At 57.4% G+C, this 24,898-nt stretch overlaps 1 protein-coding gene across 2 annotated transcripts; it reads left to right on the forward strand.

Moving 5' to 3' along the window:
- Window positions 1–9,359: 9,359 nt before the first annotated feature.
- On the forward strand, window positions 9,360–24,590 carry CPNE7 (copine 7). 2 transcript variants are annotated; one of them, XM_055306950.1, is made up of 15 exons: window positions 9,360–9,663; window positions 11,506–11,688; window positions 14,235–14,309; window positions 14,464–14,538; window positions 15,218–15,301; window positions 15,652–15,741; window positions 15,837–15,974; window positions 16,492–16,572; window positions 16,891–16,950; window positions 17,787–17,920; window positions 18,826–18,880; window positions 19,409–19,460; window positions 19,533–19,666; window positions 23,111–23,347; window positions 23,926–24,590. In XM_055306950.1, the coding sequence occupies exons 1-15, from the start codon at window positions 9,490–9,492 to the stop codon at window positions 24,109–24,111; spliced, it is 1,758 nt and encodes a 585-aa protein (XP_055162925.1). In that variant the 5' UTR covers window positions 9,360–9,489; the 3' UTR covers window positions 24,112–24,590. The 2 variants fall into 2 exon arrangements, with proteins under 2 accessions (XP_055162925.1, XP_055162924.1); XM_055306949.1 differs by having other exon boundaries at window positions 9,361–9,663; window positions 15,837–15,935; window positions 16,486–16,572.
- Window positions 24,591–24,898: the final 308 nt, after the last annotated feature.

Genomic DNA, 24,898 nt, shown 5'->3' on the forward strand with positions numbered 1-24,898 from the left:
CGCCCTTCCAGCATTGCTCTGTGTGTGTGGCAGCACCACCAGGAGGCATTCCTTTGCCCACTGGCCATTCCCTGGCCTTAGGATTCGGGCTCCTGGAAGATGTCCCCTTGAGTCTGGGCAGAACCGTTTCTGGGAGAGGTGGCTCCTGACCCCGCCATGTGTCTCCTGAGGTGTCAGAAACTTGCTGCCAGCCTTGAGGGAGCAGCCACTTGTGAGGGACACAGCAGTGAGAGGATGGGCCCCTATGCCATCTGGGTGAGGAGCTGAGTTCCGAGGCAGCCTCTGAGAAGCCCCTGAGCAGGGAGCCCAGCTGTGGTCTGCTTTGATTGGGAGTATGGTTTTAGCACTAGTGTACGGTGACTGGAAAATGAATACAGGCCCTGATCCCTTTATCCCTGTCTGCCCCTGGGTGGAAGTCCATTAACAGGCGTGGGCTTCCTATATGGAGAAGCAGGCAGGATCTGACACACAGGTGGTTCCACTTGTTAGCACCATATTCTGGGTTACAGGTGCCTTCTGGGGCCAGATTCCCAAAGTGGGTATGCGGGTGTTGCCAGCAATGCCCTCAGCGGCCAGCAGGGGTGCTCGGGCTTGCACTGCCCACAAGATGGCCCGTGGGGCACATTTCTCTGTTAAAATAGCTACAATTGAAAAAATAAAAATAGCTACAATTGTATTTTTTAAAGGAAGAATTAACATTAATTTCCATTAATTAATTTTGAAACCGTTGTAATTTAAAGGAAAACTTCAATTGTTTGACATTATTTAGGCTTTTTCCCACTTAACCTCAGTTGGAGCCAGAGAGAAGGTACAGGTCTGTGTAAAGGGCTAAGGGCTCTTGTGTCTCGCGTTTGTATTTTCATTTGTAGGTAGTTGTACCCATCGTGTTTTCTCCTATGGTTTCTAGGTGTTCACTTAGTTACATTTTTTCTTTCCTTTTTTACTTTTTTAAGATTTTATTTATTCATGACAGAGAGAGCCAGAGACACAGAGGGAGAGAAGCAGGCTCCATGCAAGGAGCCTGATGTGGGACTCAATCCTGGGTGTCCAGGATCACACCCCAGGCCGAAGGTGGTGCCAAACCTCTGGGCCAGCAGGGCTTTTTATTTTATTTTTATTTTTATTTTTTATTTTTTTATTTTTTTATTTTTTTTTCTAAGTTAGAAAAGTCCTCTTTGTTTAAAACGGAGAAGAGAGAAAAGCATAAACAGAAGAGAAAGTTGTCCCTTTCCTCCTCCACCCACCCTCCACACCCCTAGAATGACTTCTGCCCACGATGGGTTACATAAAGTTATGTTCTCATAAGATACCTGAGTCTTGGGGTGGCTGGGTGATGCTGTCAACGAATCTCAGTGTTTGGTTTGGTTTTGGTTTTGGGCTTTTTCGTGTTTTTTGTTTTTTTGTTTTTTAATCTCAGGGTTGTGAGATCGAGTCCTGCATCAGATGGGATTCTCTCCCTCTGCTCTTGTCCTCTCGCTGTAAGTAAATAAATCTTTATATATGTTTTTAAAGGTTTTTATTTATTCATGAGAGACACAGAGAGAGAGAGAGAGGCAGAGATACAGGCAGAGGGAGAAGCAGGCTCCATGCAGGGAGCCCGATGTGGGACTCAATCCTGGCCCTGAGCCAAAGGCAGACGCTCAACTGCTGAGCCACCCAGGGATCCCCTTCTAAGTAAATAAATCTTTAAAAAACAAATGAAACATCGGGGTATTTTGTTTTGTGTTGTTTTTTGGTAGAGCCTTTTGTTCTTATGAAAACAAATGGAGGTGCACCTGGCAGTCTCAGTCAGAAGAGTATGTGATTTTTTAAAGATTTTATTTATTTATTTGAGAGAGAGGGTGAACGAGAGAAAGAACAGAAGCAAAGGAAGAAGCAGACTGCCCGCTTAGTAGGGAGCTCAACACCAGGCTTGGTTCCAGGGTCCCGAGATCATGACCAGAACCGCAGGCAGACGCTTTACTGACTGAGCCACCCAGGTGCCCCTGGAATGCTCTGTTTAAACTTGTATTTTTTTATTTGTTTAGAAGCTAAGGCTATCATATTTGTTGGCAAATTATCTTTTTTTTTTTTTTTTTTAAGATCTTATTTATTCATGAGAGACACACAGAGAGGCAGAGACACAGCAGAGGAGAAGCAGGCTCCATGCAGGGAGCCTGATGCGGGACTCGATCCCGGCCCCGAGCCAAAGGCAGACACTCAACCACTGAGCCACCCAGGCATCCCCAAATTATCAATTATCTTTTTTTTTTTTTTGGTTCATCTGTCACGTCCATTTTTCTATTGTAATTTTTGTCATTTTCTTGAATTGCACCAGCTCTTTGCATATTAAGGAAATTTGCCTGTTGTATGTTGACAGATTTTTTTTCCAGTTTATTCTTTTCCTTTTGAGTCTTGCTTATATCTTTTTAAAAATCTTTTTTGAAAAGTAGTCTCTGCACCCAACATAGGGCTCAAACTCATGACCTGATGATTGATGAAGAGTCAGATGCTCTGCCAACTGAGACAGCCAGTCTCCCTGAGCCTTGCTTGTATCTTGAGCATGTGGGCTGGAGCTGAAATGAGGTGCTCTCTTTTAAGAGACAATGTGGTGTAGTAGGAAGACCACTGCTTGGCCCCTGTAGTGGACATTAGTTATTCTTTTGACTCTTGGCATCAGAATGCACATTGTGAATTTTTTTTTTAGTCTTGGATGAAGCAGAACTCCATGCTTTTGTAGGAGCTGAAGGCACCTTACTCTCTGCTCCACTTCCTATAGCAGGCCGGGTCTCCTTAGTGCCGCAGCCTCAGCATCTGCTCCATGGGCGTGGGCATCATCCCCACCAGTTCCAGGGCTTTCCCAGTGTTTGGTCATTTGTGGCTCCATCAGCCACAATCAGTCTTCAGTTGCTCAGACTGACCAGACATATGAACATGCTGGCCCAGGTTTGGCTCTGGGCTGCCTGGCACCGACCAAGGGACTTTCAACAAGCAGCAAGTGCCAACCAAGTGGGGGAACTACAGTGGGGAGGGTGTTGGGCCCCAAAGGTAGCAGAGCCTGATGATGGGGCAGACAGATGGGCAGCATGCCAGGGGAGGCAGAAGGTGACATGAAGGGCAAACATTCCCTCAAGTATATCTAGCTCCTGTGCACCAGGCATGATCCCTGGCTGCAGGGCAAAGCCAGCCATAGCACAGCCCTGCCTTCACAGGGCTTTCATTCAAGAGGGTCCCAGATACAGGCTCTGGCGGACCCCTCATCCCCTGCTGTAGTGTCCTGCACACATGTCTGCCTCATGGGGCTCTGGGAGGGGACATCAATAATGAAAATAAGGGGGGTGCCTCAGGTCTCGGGTGAAAGTCTGCCTTGGGCTCAGGTCAGGATCCTGGGGTCCTGGGATGGAGTCGCACTTTGGGCTCCCTGCTCAGCATGGTGGAGGGGAGGAGGTTCTGCTTCTCCCTCTGACTGCCCTTCCCCCAGTTCATTCTCTCTCCCTCTCTCTCTCAAAGTCTAAAAAAAAGAAGGGCCAGGCACAGAATCCCTTGCCAGCAGTGCCTGCCAGCAGTGCCAGCAGCTCCTCTCTCTCCCCTAAGTGTGTCTTCTCCATGTGGTCCTAGGACAGGGTAGAGCCGGGGTACAGAGTACCTATTGAACACCTACTGCATGCTAGGCCCTGGAGGTGCCCTTAGGTAAACTAGAACCAGAACACAACAGATTCAAAGCCCATGGGATGGGGAAGGGCTGATGGGGGCAGGGAGCGAGTGCTGGCCAGACAGCCATAGAGGGCCCAGCCCAGGGCTGCCAGCAAGGACCAGCTCCCTGTTGCCAGGCTACAGGAGCACTGTCTGGCTGTCCAGGCCCTGGAGAAGGGCCATGGGCATTGGAAGAGTGGACTGGCCTTCCAGAGTCTCAGACCCACTGTCCTGGGAGTGGAGGCCCCTATGCCTCCACCCACGTCCTCGGGGCTGCCCCTCCAGAGTGCTGAGGTCCACTGAGGTCTGGCCCTTCTGAAGGACCTGGTCACAGGCACTCGACTGCTGCCAGGGGGCCATGTGGGGCAGCAAGTAGGTGTGTGTCAGACCCGGCTCCCTAGTACTCAGATGCAGGGCTGTGGTTGGCCCCTCCTTTCCATGCCTGTTTTCATTGTTGCAGGGGGACCCCAGATTCCAGAGTGTTGGGGGACAGATAGAAGGCAGCTGAGCACCTGGTTAGTCCTGCCCTGCTGAAAAGTTCCCCAGAACTGGGTCAGTGATGAAAGGGACAGGATACAGAGGCAGTGTCAAAGCACCGTCCAGGTGGCCCTTACCAAGAATATCATCAAAAGGCCCCGGATCAGTCAGGTGGGAAGAAAACCAGGACGTCCATCAGTTGGAGACATCAGCCCCATGGACCCTGCTCCCACCCTGACCCACACTGCCGTCACTGCCTCAGGGACCTGCGGGCAACTGTGTCCTCATGGCCCCCTGCTCCTACTCTGGCCCCATGGTCCCTGACCGCTGACCTCATGTCCTGGTCAAATGCTGCCCCTGACATGTGCTTGCTTCTACTTGGACAGAGCGAAGGACATCAGGCTGAGGTTAGGTCACACAGACGTTAGATTGCCATGGCTCCTTCTGGGTTCTCCATCTCCCAACATCCTCCCGCACCTTCAGCTCCCCAGCCCTGGGGAAGCAGGACAAGCGCTGAGCACAGAAGGTCTCCTGGGTCTGGGAAACTCAGGAGGGGGACAGCTGGTTCTGGACAGCACCTGGACTGTGGCCCTGTGGCAGGTGTCCTGGCCGCCCCATTGGACTGATGGCAAAGGGGCTCAGGTGGCCCTGCCCACAGCAAGTGCTCTGTGCCCTCCGAGATGGCTGTGACTTTTCAGGGGGTGAGGCAATAGCAAAGCCACTGAGATACACGGGGGGTCAGGACGGGCCCAGGAAGGCTTGAGTTCTGCGTTCTTTTTTTTTTTTTTTTAATTTTTATTTATTTATGATAGAGAGAGAGAGAGAGAGGCAGAGACATAGGCAGAGGGAGAAGCAGGCTCCATGCACCGCGAGCCCGACCCGGGTCTCCAAGATCACGCCCTGGGCCAAAGGCAGGCGCCAAACCGCTGTGCCACCCAGGGATCCCGAGTTCTGCGTTCTGCGTGCAAGAGTGGCATCTAAGTAGAATGCTAGCTCTGTTCCCACTGTGTGACCTCAGGCAAGCCATCACCCTCTCTGAGCTGTGGTCACCTCGTTGACATCACCTGCCTGGCAGGGACACCGGCAGCCAGGGACTGAACAGGAGATGGCACCAAGGTAAGGGCCACGGTACCCTTGGAGGTCAGGACTCCTTGAGCATGAACATGCTAGTGCTCACGCATGTCTGCCTGTGTGTCCACGTCCCGTGTGTGTCTTTGGGGTGTGTGTGTGTAGAAATGTCCCACCAACCCTGCCTCAGGCCCAGCTCTCAATGCTGAAATAAGGAGTGGCCCAAGATCCAAGGCCTAGCCAGGACCGCAGGCCTGTGTGCTTCTCCAGTCAAGGTGGCCCTTCTAGGTGTGACTATCTGATTTCTGAAGCAAGATAAATGCCAAATCTTACAGGAAAACAATCGAGAAGGTTGCAGATGTTCTGAGATGAAATTTTTCATCTTTTTCTTGGGAGGAAAGAAATAAAAGAGGAAGGTAGGTTTGCAACCAGCTTATAAAAGGAAGCACTAGCCAGACATATGGAACATGTTCCCTTCCTGAAAATCCTGTTGGCACCACCTGCCCCAGCCCTGCTCCTACAGTGTCAACCTCCTGGCTTGCTGGGAGGTGAACTGCATCCTCGGTCCCGATGAGGAGCAAGACCAAGGGGTGGGATGTGTGGCAGGTGGACCCTCCCCACCTCTGAGGCCCACACACGGGGACTTGCCCTGGGCCTGCAGCATGTCATTCATGCACAGGCCTTGCCTCACTTTCCAGGTAGGGGACAGAGGTGCAGAGTGGTTCTGGAAGTTACTTGAGGCCAGTGCTGTGAGGCTAGAGCCCAGGAGCTCCCGGAGGGATGCTGGAGGCTGGTGGAACCCCCCGTGGCTGGAAACACTAGCTGTTCGAAGCAAGACTGCCTCCTTGTTGCTCTGAAACTTCACGATTTGGAAGCATCGCAAGAGACACATGGGAGTTAGTTTGACACATTAGGAATGGTTGGTTCGGTCAGCTCGTCCCTGGGCTGGCAGGTTCAGGGTGAACAGCTGCAGGGGTGAAGCAGTGGGTGTGGGGTGCCCCTCACTGATGGCGAGACCAGGCCATGTCAAACATCTTAAAGGAACAGCTAGTGAGTATTTCAGGCCTCCTAGTCATGTGGGCTCCGTGTCCCAGCCACTGAGCTCTGCCCTCGGGGCAAAACCAACTGCAGACGATGTGAGGGACATGATGGATGGCCAGGTGTGTTCCAATTAAACTTTATTTACAAAACAGGCAGCTGCCAGACTTAGGGCCTGGAGGGCTGAAGCTCCCTGGCACCCCACTGTAGGCCTACTTTTATTGAGGTAGAAAGTCAGTGTGCTTGGGCTTCTGAGCACCAGGACACCCCAGATAGGGTTCCCGGCAGCAAACATTGGTTCCTCACGGTCCAGGAGGCTGCACGCCGAGGACCAGGGTGCCTGCAGGAGCCTCTCCCTACCCTGCTGCAGCATCCTCAGGTGGAAGGGGCACGGGAGCTCTGGGGGCTCTCCTGGGTCAGGGCAATGATTCCACAGTGCGGGGCAGGATCTCCACATGTGGACTGGAGAGGGCACAAGTATTCCATCGTCGGCATGAAAGAAGGCCATAAAGGCTTGCTCATGACACAAACAAGTGGTTACACAGCGCAGACTTTGTACGCCCCGCTTGTCCCGCAAACGCGTCCTGAGCAGGTGCCAGAGGCCAGATGCCAGGCACAGCCCCGGGGCAGCAGACACGGCAGGGATGGGCCGCCTAATGAACAAGCTGTGGCTCAGATGCTGGCGACAATGGTGGAGAAGGCTCACGAACAGATGCTCACAGAAACGGGGATAGAAGGCCACCTACCCGCACAGCAGCCATGTCTGTGGCTGGGCGCTAGAACTTTCCTGCCCACGGGCCCCTCCACATTGTGTGACTCCAACAAGGGCCTGTACTCTTCTTTGCCGAACAATAATAACAAAATGATGAGCGAGGGTCTTGTTCCCGAGGCTGGCCACGGGAGCTGCCCCCCCACCCCCCGCCCCACTCATCAATCCCAGGACCCATGTGGGCTAGCAGCGAGCAGATGGCTCTACCACCCTGCTGCCTGTTCTGGGGCCTTGGGAAGGCCACATAGGCCTAGGCATCACAGACCAGGGTTACAGGGAATCTGCTTTTCTGCGGTTCCTTGCCATGCACGCCGTCTGCCCTGAATCACACTGCAGAGGCAGCCACATCCTGGGAGTCTCCAACTGGAGACCCAGTGGGTCCGTGAAAAATCTCTGGACCTCAGATACTTGAACTCCCAAACTCTGAATTCTCTTTCCTCTCTCTCTGTCAGCGGAAATGTTGCCTGTTACTTCCTGTGGAGTCGAGTGTGTAGGGACTGCACCTGCGAGCCGTTTGCCCTAGGGCAAGTCACTGAATTTCGGGGTATGCCTTTTCCTCATCTGTGAAATGGGGCTGTTGTGAGCATCACGTGGCATCACACCCTGCAATCAGCATGCAGTGTGCACAGCGGTGGCAGATCTATTTGCATCAGTTGCAGTGGTCAAGTCTGGAAGTTGAGCCTGGGGGAGCCAGTCATCTGGGCAAAGCCTCCCGAGGAGACCAAGGAGCCTTCCTGTGTGGGGCCGGGTGCCCAGCTGAGCCCAGCTCCTTGCCCTTATTTCGCACCCTTATCCCCATGGAAGTTCACAGAGGCCAAGGAGCCTCTCCCAGAATGCAGTTGGGGCAGGTGTCCTGGAGAAGTGGGTGCTGGGAGGCCTGGGGCCCTGTAAGCCCGGGAGCCACCACCACAAGCCACATGCATGGCTGGCAGGCTCAACCTTGTGACCCCTCTCAGTTCTGGGAGGCTGGGGCTGGGATCGATGCAGGGCTAGAGGGCCCACAGGAGCTCCAGACTGGTCCCAACAGAGCAGCTAGCCCTGGTCAGCTGTTTTCCACAGCTGTGTGCACCTGGGCCAGCTTCTGAGGAGTGTCACAGAGGCTGGAGGAAGCAGAATAAGGGGCCGCTGACCGGCCTCACATCCCTCTGTGTCTCACTGTCACTTGCCTCTGGAGCCAGATGCCTGGACCGTGAGCCCCTGCGCTGGAGTCCAGCTCACTCAGCCAGGCGGCAAGGATTTTCCTTCTGCAAACTGGGCACCTGGTCTGTGCCTTCCAGATGTGCCGGGGGTGCAATCCCGCCATCTCACCGCCAGGGATGCTGTCCGCTCACAGGGACTACCTGGCGGAGGCAGCCTGACCCATCCCGGAGCATACCTGTCAGGTCCTTATTGGGCCCTCTGACCCCATAATCTTCTGTGGTCCTGGAGGCCAAGGCTGAGCCCTGATCAGCCCGAGGACACAGAACCTAGCACACCAGAGATCCAGTCTCTGCTCCCCTGGTCCTCAGGCCCTCCCTGAGCTCTCTTCTTGTCCCCTGCCCCCTATGGCTTCTGGCCAGGTCTGTGCCCTATTTTAGGAAAAAATTGGCAAAGAGAATGGGTTGGGAGGCAGTTTCTGCATCTGTTAACACCTCCTCTTCTGCAGAGCTTCCGTCAGGTGTTCCAGGGCAGAGTAGAGTGTTCCCCCCCCCTCCATGGAGCCCAGGGCTGCTCCCATCTGGCTGCAGGGCAGAGGTGTGGGTGGCAGGGGGGTTCTGACACCCAGGGCAGCGAGGGGCTATCCCTGGTCTTGGACTACAAGTTCTGGGGAAGCGGGGACCTGTCCCTTCATTTCCAGCGCCAGCCTGGGGTGGGGGCGCCCAACACACATTAGGTGCCTGTGAAATGCCTGTTGATTGAGATGCTGCATCACCATGTGCCCTCGACATGGGGTCCAAGATGTGGGGAGGAGCACGGGGATGTGGTGCTGAACTGGGGGTCCAGCTGCCCCCCTCACCTCACCAAGGGGCCTGGAAGTTCTGGACCCTTACTGCCAGGCCCTGAGACAGCCAGGAGAGGACGCCGCCCCCACAGCCGGTGGGAGTGCACCCAATCTGGAGGGCGCCAAACCTCTGGGCTTTGGCCTCCCAGGAGGGAGCTTGAACCCTGGGAACCCCAGGGGGACACGGGAGCAGAGCTGGCTCAGGCCTCCGGCAGACCCCTCCCTGCCTCTGCATGATTCCCCCTCCTCCACCCTCCCCCCATCGCCCCTTCCCCGTCCCCTCCTCAGTCCCCCTCCCCGGCCACCCTTCTGCATTCCCCGCGTGGTGGCGGCCGCGGGAGCCACGTGTGTCGGCGCCCGGCGGGCGTGCAGGGAAGCGCGGCCACGCCTGGCCCGGCCATCATTCCCGAGCGGCGGCGGTGCGGACCGGAGCGGCCCCTCGGTGGTGTGCCCAGCCGAGTCCCCGAGCGCTGGCGCCGGGAGCATGAGCTCGAGCTGGGAGCGCGGGGCGGCGGCGCCCCCCGGAGTGCTGCCCGCGCCCTGCGCCTCCAAGGTGGAGCTGCGGCTGAGCTGCCGGCACCTGCTGGACCGCGACCCGCTCACCAAGTCCGACCCCAGCGTGGTGCTGCTGCTACAGTCCCAGGGCCAGTGGGTGCAGGTAGGGGGGCGACGAGGACCCCCAGACCGAGGTGGGTAGGGTGCAGGGCAGGCTCAAGGCTGGGGTGACCAAGTCTAGAGAATCCGTGTCCAGAAAGGGGGGTGGCCAGAGCCCCAGGGAGAGAGAGGGAGCACCAGAGTGGGGGCGCGAGAAGGGTCCCACGTGGGGTTTCGATGCCTGCGTGAGGCACCCAGGCTTGACCGTGCTGGCAAGAGCGCAGAAGGGAGTGGGGGGTGCAGGAGAGAGTGGTGTGGCCGGGGGGAATGCAAGGCTGGCCTGGCCTGGGGGTCCCCCGCTGGCCTGCCAAGTCCTCATCCAGAGGGCAGAGGCACCCAGACCGGGCAGGGAGCAGGAAGGGGCTTGTGGGGCTGCCGGGGGGAGTGGGAAGTGGCTGAGTGAGGCCGGTGCGCTGGAGGAGCTAGAGATTTGGCCCCAACCCCCCTGGAGGGCTCCCAGCCTGTCACCTGCTCTTCTGCCGTGGCACTGGGAGTCCCCAGCAAGCCCAGAGTGACCGGGCTGGGCTGGGTCAGCTCCACGGACCTGTTTCTCCCTTTGACACCCTCTGGTCCCGGGGGGGGGTCACTGGGGTGCCTGTGTGGCCTGATGCCCCTTGTCACCCCCGGCCCAACCCTCCCTGTGGGCCAGTTGGGTGACAGCTCAGAGGGCTGTGCAGCGACAAAGCACTTTGTCTCCTGTGAGATGTGTGCTTCACCTCGCAAGACCAACAAACGCCTGGTGTGGGCCAGTGAGGTTAGGGTTGGGGCCATGGTGGCATTGAGGGGTCCCTCCCCACGCTCTGGCACACCCCCTGGCTTTGGTGGCAGTGCAGGGTTCTGGGTGGGGCAGTGGGGCGGGGAGGACAACCCCCCCTGCACCATGTTCTCTGCTGGAGACCCAGGTTGGGGAGTTGGGCAGGACAAGGGGGAGGCAGACACGTTGGCCCGACCTTTGTGGGGCAGTCTTGGCAGCCCCAGTCTCCAGCTTCCTCAGCCTGGCTCTGCTCCCCCAGGTTGCGACCTCATGCTGTTCCTTGTGGTCTCTTGACCACAGCCTCCTGGGGCTGCCGAACCCTGTCGGTCACGGACCGCAGAGGCAGAGGGGACACTGCAGCCCAGTGTCTGCATGGTGATGGGGACACTGGGAGGATCTGGAGCAGGGCTCTCTGTACCATAAGCCGCCATTAGCTTCTGCTGCTTGGCCTGAGCTCTGTCTGGTGCAGATGTCCCTCGAGGCGGAACAGACCCTCCATCTGAGGATGTGGGGTTTGTGGACTTTGGAGGGTGGCAGACCTGCCTGCCTAGGCTGGACTGTGCTTTAGGGGCACGGGTAGGCCTATGTTGGAGGAAGAGCTGAACTCAGGGGGAATCTGGACTCCTACCCAGTCTCCCTGCCTGTCTGGTTGCGGGGAGATCTCCACCTGGCTTTGCCCAGCCCAGAATTCTGACCTGGTTCTGCCCTAACTTGGACTGCTTCTGCACAGGACCCCGCCGTTCTCCAAGCCTCCCCAGTTGTGATGGGGATAGAGCGGGCTGTTCTGGGCATGACAAGAGAAGCTGCAGCCTATGGCTAGCCCGGGCTGTGGGCCTTTCTCTCCAGGGGGGCAGGTGCCCAAGGCTCCTGGAAGCCCCCAGCAGCAGGAGGGAGCTAGAATCCTGAGGCCTGGAATGTGGATTGGTGGGGAGGCGGGGGGCCTTCCCAGGGTGCGGCCTGGAGCAAGCCCTCCAGGAGCACCTGAGGGCAGGTGCATGGACTCTGCGGGCCAGAGCTGGGGGCACAGGGCCCTGGGGGGCACCAGTGTGGAAGCTGCTGTCCCATGGACCCCTCACCCTGGGCTGCTTTCAGGTGGACAGAACAGAAGTGGTCCGGAGCAGCCTGCACCCCGTGTTCTCCAAGGTCTTCACACTTGACTACTACTTTGAGGAGGCACAGAAGCTGCGTTTCGAGGTATATGACACCCATGGACCCAGCAACCTCGGCTGTCAGGATGATGACTTCCTCGGGGGCATGGAGTGTACCTTGGGGCAGGTGGGCATCTGGTCCCCTGGGGAGGGAGGGGTCAGGAGAGCACCCCTGGGCTAACACTGAGTGCTGGCATGATGGCCTGGGTGGCATGGGGATGGCCTGATGGAGAAGTGCCTCAGAGGTCCCTCTGGGACGAGCATCCTGCTCTGTCTGTCTCCATAGTGACTTCTCTTAAAAATTTCCTATTAGTTTTAAAAAGATGTGATTTTGAATGGGGTAGTGCATTCATATAATTCAGCGTTTGGAGAGTATGAAAGGCATGTCATGGAATGTCTACCTCTGGCCTTTTCCTGGACTTTGTGTTCTCATGTGATGAAATGAGTGTATATTTTTTTCTCCGTGTATATATTTTAAAACACAAACTACATACGCTGTTCTGCAACTTGCTTTCTTCACTTTCATGGCATAAGAGAGCCGTTCCACCTTGGCACATAGAGGTGTCCTTGCTTCCCCTGCGGCAGACTGACCACCCCGTCCCAGGCTGCGGTCCTCAGGTGATATCCTGTCCATTAGCTCTTCCATTCGCAGCATAGCAAGAGCGCTTGCCCACTGCCACCCAGACAGCCCAGTGCCAGGTGGTGTGCTGAGTGTTCACGCTGCATATTTCCCTCCCAGCATGTCAGGGGAGGGCTTCTTATTTACTGAGACATAATTTACTTACAGTAGAACATGTAGACCTAAAGGGTGGATGTTGATGAGTTTAGGTACCTGTCTACCTGACCATCTCCCGGCTCACACAGAACATTTTATCACCCCATATATCCCCTCCTCTCCAGCCAATTCCTGCTAGTTTCGCCTGTTCTAGAAGTCCCTGTTCACAAATCACACAGTGTGTTCTCATTTGTGTCCGGTTTCTCTTACCCGACATGATGTCTGCATGACTCATCCCCATTGCCGTCTGGTTTGGAGCTGGTGGAGGGTGGATCCCTCTGTCATCCCCATTTTACAGATGACAGCACTGAGATTAAGTAGGGGCACAGCGCAGAGCAGGATTCTACCCAGGTGGCTTCCCACCTGCCCATCTCGAGCCTGGGAGGATAGCATGCACCATGGACACACGTGTAGACACACATGGAGAAATGCACAAACACACATGTATTGACCTGCATGCACAGACCCACATGCACACATGGGCACAAGCCCCTGGCGTGTGTAGATACATGGACACCTACAGAAACACGTATGGGCACATGCATGTCGAGGTAGGCATGGAAACTTTAGACAATGAAAAGTTCCATCAATAAGCGTGCTCCAAGCTGCTCACCAGGCCTGCATGGCCATCAGGGGAACTGTGGACAGAGCTCAAGGTATGGACACTGGCTGCCAATCCCCGTCGTGTGACATTGAGAAGTCCCTCACCTCCGCCTGAATCTCCAAGCATCAGCCACCTCAGTGGATGGTTCTGGGGATCAAGAGAAGAAAGCACCTATCGACTGTAACTGGTTCACAAACCAGCTACCCCATTTGTCCTGATAGGAGAGCCCCGGAAATGGAGCTTATGGGTGGAGGAACCCGGGGAGGCTTGGGCCATAGCCTCCCTCCCCTCACACTCACACTCTGCAGAGAGCTTTCCCACCCCTGGGCTGTCTGTCTGGACACCAGGGAATGTTCCCATGTGCTTGGACTCTGTCAGCGAGGGAGCCCCTGCTGGGTGTGTGGGTTGGGAATGTCCTGTCTGCTGTGTGGACTTGGCTTCCTCTCATGGTCACCCCAGCTCCAGGAGCTGGGAGGAGGTGGGGCTAGGTGAGTGCTTATGAGCATCAGTGTTGCTGTCTCCATGGTAATAGTGTGTGTCTTCCTTGGCCACCAGCGGGGGGTGTCCCCCTACGAAGGCATTGAGCCTCTGGTAGCGGTGAGGGACTGTCATCATCCATCTCTTCTATAGACCAGGTGCCCCCCACCTCAGTCCTGCCCTCTGGTGAACAGGGGCCACTGGCTGCACACAGCTTCTCTGTGTCAACTCATGGGCCTCAGTTAGGGGTTTGTGGCCAGATGAGGGCAGTATCCCCGTGGGGCCAGGCGGGGGGTGGGTGGGGGAACAGGACGGGAGGCACAAGCAGGGTGCAGCACCCGTGAGTATAGTGAATGATGGTCCATAGGCTGCACGGCCCGGTGGACAGCTGTGGGCGGGTGACTCCAGTCTTGTCTTAACCCCCCTGCCTCCGGCAGCACCTCCCGGGAGTCCAGGCTAGGGCCCAGAACCGCTGGCCTCACGCTGGCAGGCGCTGCTCGAGGCACCTGGCTGCCCTGGGGCTAGGCCGGGGCTGCCCTGGGCTGCTGAGGGACCTGGCCGCATGTTCGCTCCTGCCTGGCTGTGGCACTGCTCTGCCTCCCGCCCTGGGCGTCACTTCCTCTCTGACCCTGTTTCTTCTCCTGACACATGGGGCAGGCAGCTCCAGGAGGCTGTGGAACTGAGCGCACTGGACAGGGAGAGGCCATGGGGCCCTGGGTCCTAGGTTTGGAGGAGCCAGGCTGCCCAGGGTGACTGAGGGCAGGGGCGGGGTCCCTGGGGACAGGGGCTGACCCTCCCTGACGGTTGTCACTCCCAGATCGTGGCCCAGAAGAAGATGACCCGGGCACTGCTGCTCAAGTTTGGCAGGAACGCCGGCAAGTCCACCATCACGGTGAGGCCGCCTGCCCTCCTGCCCAGCCCCTCCGCCCTGCGGACCCCCGCCCCTTCCTCCATGCGTCCTGGAGGACAGAGGGGCTGCCTTCGGGCGTCCAGGTGCCTCCCCTGGGCCCGGCCTGCGGAGCTCGGAGCCGTGGCTTCCCCTCCAGGTGATAGCCGAGGACATCTCCGGGAACAACGGCTACGTGGAGCTCTCCTTCAGGGCCCAGAAGCTGGATGATAAGGTGAGGGCAGTGTCTGCAAGGTGGGGGTGGGGGGAAGGTGCTGACAGTGACAGTGACAGCAGCCCTTCCCCCGCTGGAGCCTTCCACTCTGAGGCCGCAGACAGGACTGGCCGCAGGGAGACAAGTGATAGGCTGAGTGAGAAGCGCGTGGAGCCATGTGGCCCAGGCAGGCTGCTCCTGTCACTGCTGCTCCTGTCACTGCCCTCTGCCATGACCCGTGTGCTGGGCCCCTTCCTGAAACACCTGTTGATGGTCATGCTCCCTATGGCAGAGGTGCTTGCGGCCACATTTTATGATGGGGACATGTGCTCAGGGAGGTGGCCATCCAGACAGCAGAGGACCTGACTCTGAGCCTGGTTCTGTGGCTCCTCACACGGGGTGGGGACACAGAGAGCACGGATCTGACCCCCTGGCCAGGGGGATGGAAGCCTGGGAGGTCGGCAAGTGGTGCTAGCTGAGAGCGTGCAGACACAGCTGGAGAGAGGGTGGGCCTGGGGATGCACGTTACAAAGGTACTGGGGAGCCAGTGAAGTCTCTAGAGGGGAGGGCAGGGCCTTGCATCACTCTAAGAGGCTCTTGCCCTCATTTCATAACTAAGGAGATAGAGGCTGAACCCAGCAGAGCTGGGCGGGCTGCTCCCACTCCACTTAGCTAAACATGGCCTCTGCTCCTCCTACAGGACCTCTTCAGCAAGTCGGACCCCTTCCTGGAGCTGTACCGCGTCAACGATGACCAGAGTGAACAGCTGGTGTACCGCACAGAGGTGAGGGTTCCCTGCCTTGCGCCTGACATTTCCCACAGGGCTTTGGGGACAGGAATGAGAAGACAGGGAAAGGATCCATCTCCCTTTCCACAGGATCCAGCAGCCCTGGTGCCCTGCGTCCACCGCTAGAACCCACCACTGTGTTCTGTTGTCCCTGACTGCAGGTGACACTCAGGGAGAGCACTGAGAAACTGTTTCCTTTTCAGATGCATTAATCTGAATAAACAAAAAAGCTATTTAAAGAAAGAGGGTCCAAGTGGTCCAGGAATGGGGCGGAAGCCTGGTCCTACCTGGAGCCCAAGCCAGCACTCCGCCAACCCCTACTACCCCTCTCTACTCCTGGCCCCCAGGTAGTGAAGAACAACCTCAGCCCTGCGTGGGAGCCTTTCAAGGTCACCCTGAGCAGTCTGTGCAGTGGCCAAGAGACACGGCCTCTGAAGGTGGGGCAGCATGGGGGGCCGGTGGGGGCGGGGATGGGGACTCCAGGTGTGGGTCCCAGAGGGGCAGGCGGGCTGAGGGGGCCTGGGCTCCCCAGTGCCTCGTCTGGGATTACGACTCCCGTGGAAAGCACGACTTCATCGGGGAGTTCTCCACCACCTATGAGGAGATGCAAAAAGCTTTCGGGGAGGACCAGGTGAGCTGGGGCCCCTCTCCCCCTTCCCCCGAAAACAGGGTGGAATGGGGTGAAAGCCTAGCTCTGGTCCTTCTGCAAAGGGTTCCTTGGGAGGAGCCACAAGGAGGCAGGTAGGGCACCTGCCGGAGCAGGATTTGCTCTGGAAACTCTTACTACTGGGAAAACCCAAAGAAGATAGGTGGTGACCACGCCTGCCAGGGGCCAGAGCAGGGACAGTAGTCCGCTCGGTACAGCAGCAGAAATGCAGTTCAGGGCTAGGGGTTTTGGGTTTTGTTTTTTTAAAGATTTTATCGATTTATTTGAGAAAGAGGGAGATAAAGCAGGAGCAGGGGGAGGGGCAGGGGGAGAGGGAGAGGCAGGCTCCCCTCCCCACTGAGCAGGGCTCCATCCCAGGACCCCGGGATCACGACCTGAGCTGAAGGCAGACGCTTCACCGACGGAGCCCCCCAGGTGCCCCTGGGCTGGGGTTTGAGGCTTCCCTGTCCCCTTGGGGTGGGTGTTGGGCCCTGGCACTCTGGGGTGGGGGTGTCTGCCTATCCCTGCCCCCCAGGCCCAGTGGGACTGCGTGAACGCCAAATACAAGCAGAAGAAGCGTCATTACAAGAACTCCGGGGTGGTCATCCTGGCAGATCTGAAGGTGAGCTGCGCCCCCTGCCTGCAGACACCCACGCACCCTCAGTGGGCTGGGGGCTGGCTCCCACCGAAACTGCCCCTCCCTGAAAGTCTCCCCATTGTCTGACGGACCCTCAAAGGCCTCCCATCTCAGAGGTCCAGTGGTCCCCAGTAATGGGGAGGGAGGTGGGAGGAATGGAGGAGAGGAGGTGACAGAGAAGGGAAGTGGGGGGGTGCTGGGGGTTAGGTGACCCTGGGGGGAGGGCAGCTCCCTGGGGCTCCAGCCTCAGTGCCTGGGTGTGGGGTGCCCCGGGTGGGCCCTGCTGACGCCCCTGCCTGGAAGTTCTACAGGGTTTACTCTTTCCTGGACTACATCATGGGCGGCTGTCAGATCCACTTCACAGTGAGTGCACAGGACCCTGCTCCCCGCCCTGCCGGCAGAACCTGGGGCCCCTCCCCATCCTGGATGGGGCGGACAAGCATAAATGGGTACAGTAGGCACTTCTGCAGGGTCTGGAGGTCCTGCACACCCCCTGCCCAGGCTCTGGGTTCTTCAGGGGGCGACTCTTCCGATGCAGATGAAACAGGCACAGAGGGTCTCCCTCGGGAGGGGATGTAGCCAGCACCAGAAGCCACAGGACCCTGCTGGTGTGGGCCTGGCCTGGAGCTAGAGAGCCTGGTGTCCCTGCCTGTGTGTCACCTCTTTGCTCATTCATGGACACATGGGGTCATGTCACTCCCCTGAGCAGCAGCCACCATGGTCTGAGGGAAGTGGCCCAGCAGGGGAAGTCCTCGGGGACCCCAGCCCAGGGCTTGAATTCTCAGACCCTGCCTGGGCAGTGTGGCCGCAGAGATGGGATGGGCCTGGTCATGGCCTTGGGTCCCTTCCGGCCACCCCCGCCCCGGGCCCAGGACACTGCTGGATGAGCCCAGGGCTCAGTGTGATGGCACTGTGAGCCATGGGCTGGCGTTCCCTGGAGAGGTGCTTGTTTCTGCCTGAGGATACAGGCTTCAGGGTCGTTGGTCAGCACTGACGGATGCCCACTGTCCCCAGGTTCCCCTCTGTCCTCCACCCCAGCAGAGCTGGGCCCTCGGAAGGCCCCGGAATTGCTCTCGTTTGCACCCCTTTGCAAGCAGCTCCCCACGGCTCATTCCCCTACTTGCCGAAGGGGGTTCTGGGTGCCTAGTCCAGCCCAGGTGAGAGAGGGGCCCCCAGCTCATGAGCCGGGGTCTCTGCAGGTGGCCATCGACTTCACAGCCTCCAATGGTGACCCCCGCAACAGCTGCTCCCTGCACTATATCAACCCCTTCCAACCCAACGAGTACCTGCAAGCCCTGGTGGCCGTGGGAGAGATCTGCCAGGACTATGACAGGTGGGGCCTGTCCCTCAGTCCCCAACCTGCCCTCTACCCTCTGCCTTGCCCTGCCCCCCTGACCTGACCTGTCCCCCTGACCCATCCCGTCCACCTGACCCACCTTTCCCCTCTGACCCTTCCTGTCCCCCCAACCCACCCTGTGCCCCCCACCTGCCCTGTCCCCCTCCATCTTCCCTGTCTCTCCTGACCTGCTCTGTACCCCCACCCTCCTTGTCCCCCCCACCCGCCTCTCCCCTTCCCCTTCCTGCCTCCCTGGTCTCCAGCACAGGCTTCGGTCCAGGGGGTAGGCACCATGACTGTGTATCCACCGACCAGAGGAACCTGCCCAAGGATGGCTGGCAGTGCCTGGGCCACAGTGGGTGGGGCTCATTCCATGGGCTGAACCTTGGTGTCCTTGTGTGGCTCCTCCCCATGGGTAGTCCATCCCCTGAGGTGAAGCATGAGTCAGAACCCCCATGTGCTACAGTGGGGCTGCCCCTCACGTGTTCTCCTTCACACAAACATGGGGGGCGGTCTGTGGCCCACTTTACAGTTGGGTAACTAAGATCATGGTGGGGTAGACCCCTCTGTGAGAGGGTGGGTGGCAGAGAGCTGAGGTACCAAAGGCAAGAGGCCGGTCCTTCCCAGGGTCAGGCTGTGGTCTCAGAGCACAGGCTTGGAGAAGGAGAAGGCGGCTCTCCCCACCACTGGAGGCCACTGTCTTCTTCGTGCACTGCCTCAGTGTTCCCCATGTGATGCGAAGTGGGACTGGGCGCCCAGGAAAGTGTCAGGGTGGGCCTGGTCACACAGGGGTGGAATCAAGCCCCACTCTCTTGGTCCTGGTGGATACCTCCCCAAAGCACCCCCGTCCCTACCCCCAGGAAATCAGGGACCCCTGTGTGATGGGGCCACCTCTCTTCCAGCGACAAGAGATTTTCTGCTTTGGGGTTTGGAGCTCGAATCCCTCCCAAGTATGAGGTAGGAGAGCCTGGGGAGTGGGACCCCAGCCCCTTGTACCTGCTGAGGCCTCCAGGGCCACGCAGCTTCTCCCCAGCAGAGGCTGTCCTGGGTCCTGGGACCCCTTGGCTGCTGGGAACTGGTTCCTATGTAACAGGCAGTGGGCCCGTTGCAGGGACTCTGTGCTTCCTGCCAGAGAGGCTGACCTTGCTCACCTAGCACTAGTGGCCCTGGAGAGCTGAAAAGAAACTGTGTCCCTGTCAGAAGAAGGGGAAGGAGTCTGGAATCTTCCAGTTGCAAAGAGCAGTTCAACTGGCTCAAGCGGAAAAACATAGTGGCAGGAGGGATCTGTTGGTTTAGTGCTACTCAGAAGCCTCAGGCCTGCAGGGGCTGAGGGACAGGTCAGCCTGCCCTCTGTTCCAGGCGACTCCCTCCATGAGACTCTGTCCACACGGGGGCTCCAGGGGCTGCAAACCTACCTACCTCAGTAGGTATGGGGTGGGCGTCCTGGAGGGGTAGCCTAGCTGAAGCCCCTCTGTACCCACCCAGGTGTCCCACGACTTTGCCATCAACTTCAATCCCGAAGACGATGAGTGTGAAGGTAGGGGCCTGAGGTGGGCCTGGGGGGGTGGGGTAGTGAACCCACACCCGGCTCACGCTCCTTCCCCCACAGGAATCCAGGGTGTGGTGGAAGCCTACCAGAACTGCCTGCCCAGGGTACAGCTCTATGGCCCCACCAATGTGGCTCCCATCATCTCCAAGGTGGCCCGCATGGCAGCGGCCGAGGAGCACACTGGGGAGGCCTCCGTAGGTACCTGGGGCAGGTGGTGCAGTGGGAACCGGTGTACCAGAAGGTGGTGTGTGCCGCTGGGGGACCAGGACATGGGGGCTGTGGTGTGTGGGCTGGGGCATGGAGGTCAGGGAGGCTGAGGGTGCAGAGCTGAGGAGCCCTGGGGATGCAGGAGGGCCCTGAAGCCTCCACCCCTCTTCTCCCTCCTGGTCCCTCCCTCTCTTCATGTGTGTTTGTTACTACATTACTTCCTTCTGAACCATTTGAGAGTTGGAGCTGGCCTCCTGACACTCCTCTTGCCACAGTGGGGACATTCTGTGCACAAGCACAGCTCTGCTTTCAAGCCCAGGGCCTTGAAGGACACCCCTTCTTATCTCGCCCTTCCCATGTGTCCGTGTTTGCCCATGGCCCTGGATCTGCCTGGGGTCCTGGGCTCTTGACCCGTACTGTCCCTCAGCCTTACTCTGTCCTTGTGACTTGCCATTGGCCAGACACCAGCCAACCATCCTCCCATGGCTTGAACTGGCTCTCACCCCGTGTTGGGGCTGCCATACATCCTCACTTTCTCTCCCAGGCCCAGAAGGTCCAGAATCCGAGGGTTGCAGCCTCCTGCCCTGTGACCTTTAATGCTTTGCTGTATGTTTCCTGATTTCTGTGTGTTCTCTTATATAATCATAGTACAAATACCAATTTCAGGAAATTTAATTTATTTTTATTATTTTTTAAATATTTTATTTATTTATTCATGAGAGGCAGAGAGAGAGAGGCAGAGACACAAGCAGAGAGAGAGAAAAGCAGGCTCCATGCAGGGAGCCTGATGTGGGACTTGATCCCAGGTCTCCAGGATCAGGCCCTGGGCTAAAGGCAGCGCTAAACCACTGAGTCCCCCGGGCTGCCCCAGGAAATTTAATTTAGATAGAGTACTTTAATCTATAGGATATATTCCAATATCATTACCTTCCCAGTAATAACTCCATAGCACTATTTAAAAAAAATTTTTTTAAGATTTTATTTATTCATGACAGACACAGAGAGAAAGGCAGAGACACAGGCAGAGGGAGAAGCAGGCTCTACACAAAGAGTCTGATGTGAGACTAGATCCCTGGACTCCAGGATCATGACCAGATCCTTAACCACTGAGCCACCAGGTGCCCCAATTCCGTAGCACTATTATTTCTGGCACAGGATCCAGTCAGGATCAGAAATAGCAGGCACCTTCCCATATGACTTTGAAGCAAGTCCAGACACATAACCATCTCTGAATATCACCGTAAGACTCTAGAAGAGGTGAAATCAAGCCCCAGTGCCATGAGCACACCTGAAAGACCACAGTAACTCTGAGGCATTTAAATATGAATATGAAATATTTAGGTAGCATGCACCTGTCCAGCTGATGGTCCTTACGGGCAGAACTGGGGTAAATGGCCCCCAATGCGATTGGTGTATAGCTGCAGGGGAACCTGGGCTGTGTGTCCTGTCGGGTCTCCTGGTCTGGAGTTGGCTGACCCTGCCCTTCAGTGGCATTCAGCGCCCTCTAGTCTGATTCCTGCAAACAGGGGCCAACTTCCCAGGAGGTGGTGGGCGTGTCCCCGGGTCCCTCTCAGTCCTTCCTGCCTCCTGGAGCCTCTGTCTTAACCAAGACACTTTTGGGGAGGTTTTTGTGGGCTGTCCAATAACATCCCCCGGACCAGCGTTGGTACTGTGGGGAGGTGCTGGGTAACCTGGGACCTACTGCCCATCTCTCTCCATCCTGAGGGGAAGCAGTGTGACTTCCTGGGACTGGAAGTCCCCTGCTCCCTGACCCTGGGAGGCCTATGCTCTGTCTGGGAGCCCAGTGTTTGAATATTGGGCACAGCTCTGGGCTGTGAGGTGTCCGTGGCACTGGAACTAGTCTGGGTGGCAGGAGGAGGTCCAAGAGCTGGGCTAGGTCCAGCCAGGGGTCCCCAGACTGGTCAGTACTCCTGTGGGTCTGGGGCTCAAGGGAGAGGTGGGGTTGGGGTGGCAGGGGCCTCTTGGCAGAGGTGACCCTGCTGGACTGCCCCTGGCTCTTTGCCCTCAGATGCTGTTGCAGTGCTGGTGCCCACTGGGCCAGGGGCTTCTTTTTTTCTCCTCTTTGTTTTCTCTTGTCCAGATTTTCAGTACTGATTTTTAGTAGTTCTGTTTTTATGAGGGGGTTGCTTGCTTTGTTTTGTAAAGATTTTATTTTGTAAGTAATCTACACCCAGTGTGGGGCTTAGACTCACGACCCTGAGATCAAGAGTTGCATGCCCCATCGACCAAACCAGCCACCCAAGGTGTCTTGAGAGAGAGAGAGAGAGAGAATGCAGTGGGGGGTGGGCAGAGGAAGAGAGAGAATCTTTTTTTTTTTTTTTTTAAGAGAGAGAATCTTTAGCAGATTCCACTCTAACTGCGGAGCCCAACATGGGGCTGAATCTCAGGTCATGACCTGAGTCAAAATCAAGAGTGTTTTTTTTTTTAAAAGATTTTATTTATTTATTCATGAGAGACAGAGAGAGAGGCAGAGACACAGGCAGAGGGAGAAGCAGACTCCATGCAGGGAGCCCCATGTGGGACTTGATCCCGGGTCTCTAGGATCACGCCCTGGGCCGAAGGTGGCGCCAAACCACTGAGCCACCTGGGCTGCCCAAAATCAAGAGTTAGATGCTTAACCAACTGAGCCCCAAACTCGTTGTTGTTGTTGTTTTTTAATATTTTATTTATTTATTTATTTATTTATTTATTTATTTATTTATTTTAATTTATTTATTCATGAGAGACACAAAGAGACAGGCAGAGACATAGGCAGAGGGAGAAGCAGGCTCCCTGAGGGGAGCCCTATGCAGGACTCAATCCCAGGACCCCAGGATCATACCCTGAGCCGAAGGCAGACAACATCCGAGCCACCCAGGTGCCCCTTTTCTTTTTTTTTTTTTTTCAACAAAGGAAATGAAACAAGTCCCAATGTGTCCTGTGCACTTGGCCAGGCTGGACCAGAGTGTGTCCTCTCTAAATTGTTCCTTGGATCCCAGGGTCCCTCTGGGGTATGGGAGGTCATGTCCACCAAGAGCCCACAGGTTCGTCCTCTGGCCTCAGACCTGGCTTCAGACCCAGGCTCCACCAGCATCAGCCTGTCCATCTCTAAGAGGCAGAGGTGGGACAGGTTGGAAGACGGAAGCTCAGCATCCAGCACAGAGTATGCCACAGTACATGAGCTCCTGATGTATCACGGTTGTGATATATTACACTTTAACACACTTTAACAAAACACAATTTCAGAAAAGCCTGAAAACCACCAGCTAGAGATGTCTGCAGTGGGTTCCAGGCTGTCTGCGGGAGGGGAGCTGGTTGGGGCCTGGAGGCTGCCTGGGGGGTGGGTACGGCCCTAAGGGGCCCCCAGGCAGCCCCTAAGGGCCCGAGGAAGGGGTGGGGTCCCCGTGCACACTCTCTCCCTGGTCCCCCAGCAATACTACATTCTGCTGGTCCTGACTGATGGAGTGGTGACCGACATGGCTGATACGCGGGAGGCCATCGTGCGTGCCTCCCACCTGCCCATGTCCATCATCATCGTGGGGGTGGGCAATGCTGACTTCACGGATATGCAGACCCTGGACGGGGACGATGGTGTCCTGCGCTCCCCCCGGGGCGAGCCAGCGCTCCGTGACATCGTGCAGTTTGTGCCCTTCCGGGAGCTCAAGAGTGTGAGTGCTGGGGAAAGTGGGGGTCGAGGGCCTGCCACTCAGGCTCCCAGGCCGGAGCAGGACTTCAGCTGCTTTCCAGCATCTACAAACCTGCCCATTTTGAAAATATCGAACCTACTCACAGGGGAGAAGCTGGTGGGCTCCCCGGAGGCAATTTCAGACCCTCTGTGAGGCACACAAAGGACGTTCATGGCCTGTGGACATACTCACGGGGCTTTATGGGGCCGGGGGAGGGGGCAACCCACTTCCTTCCTGCCTTAGGCTTGCCCTGGGTGCCCGAGGGGTGGCACGATGATCACGTGGGTGCAGGTGCCACTTGGGACAGTGCCTGGAGCCCAGCGAGGCCCCCACCCCATGCCCACAGGTGTGGGGCGCTGCAGCCTCGTGTTCCTAGGTCCATATCCCTTACAAAGTCTCACCTGGCCACCAGGAGACTTGCTGGTCAGCTGAGGGACGGGTTCCAGCTCTGCTAGGCGGTGGTGACCACAGCTCCAGGGATGAGGCTGGGATGTAATCACCTGGGGGGCAAGAGGGTCGAGAGAGCCCCCAGCTGTAACCATGTTGTCCCCGCTCTGCAGGCATCCCCAGCAGCGCTGGCCAAGTGTGTGCTGGCCGAGGTGCCCAGGCAGGTGGTGGAGTACTACAGCCACAAGGAGCTTCCTCCGAGAGGCATCAGCACCCACACCCACGAGGCCTGCCCCCAGAGGCTGGGGCAGCCGGGAGTGCAGCCAGTCTCTGTGTCCAGCACCCTGGAGGTCCCTTAGACACCCCATCTTCCAGAGTCCTCCTGTGCCCACCCGGACCCACCTCTGACCCCCTGTGACCCTGTTGCTTGGGCTAGCCTCCGGGACCCCCAAAGCTGAAGGTTGGACAGATCCAGGCCTGGGGATCCCTGAAACAGGAGCTGAAGGTGTGGGGGTGTCACGATGGCCCCCATGCCTGGCTCTGCTCCAGCCAGGTAGTGTAGAATGGTGGAGTGGGGAGGCCTGGCAGCTCAGCCCCCAAAATGAGGGGAAGCTTTCGGCGTGGGGGATTCCTGCTTTACACCTGATCTTCACTGAGGAGGGTCCTGCGTTCCAGTTATGGAGGAAATCCTGAGATGCCCCCAGATGCCCTCACCCCTGGTCAAGATCCCTCTGTGCCCCCTGCCTTCCTCCCCAGGTCTCTGCTCCCTCCAACCTCAGCACCCAGGCCTGTGGAGTCCGCAGGTGGGGCTGAAGCAGAATAAAGTGTCATCTCCATCCTCAAAGCAGTTTGAGCCTTTACTGTGCCCACACTGGCCTCCCCACCCCTGCAGCACAGGACTGCACCCTCTGGAGGGCTGGAGAAGGCAAGCCTGCCCCTTCCCATCCCCCACACTGGGACATGGAGCCTCTTAGCCTCCTGTACTGAAGGAAGTATCCTCTCAGGAATGTAAGGGTGCCAGGAGGCAGTGCTCCATGGAAGGAAGGGCCAGAGGGTGCCGTGGCTGCCCCCACCCTGAGTGGCCTCCCCTTGGCCTTCTGTGACCCACTGCCTGCAATCAGCATCGGCCAGGCTCCAGTGGGGAGA

This window comes from Nyctereutes procyonoides, unplaced genomic scaffold (assembly GCF_905146905.1).
Source record: "Nyctereutes procyonoides isolate TBG_1078 unplaced genomic scaffold, NYPRO_anot_genome, whole genome shotgun sequence".
NCBI classification, from domain to species: domain Eukaryota; kingdom Metazoa; phylum Chordata; class Mammalia; order Carnivora; family Canidae; genus Nyctereutes; species Nyctereutes procyonoides.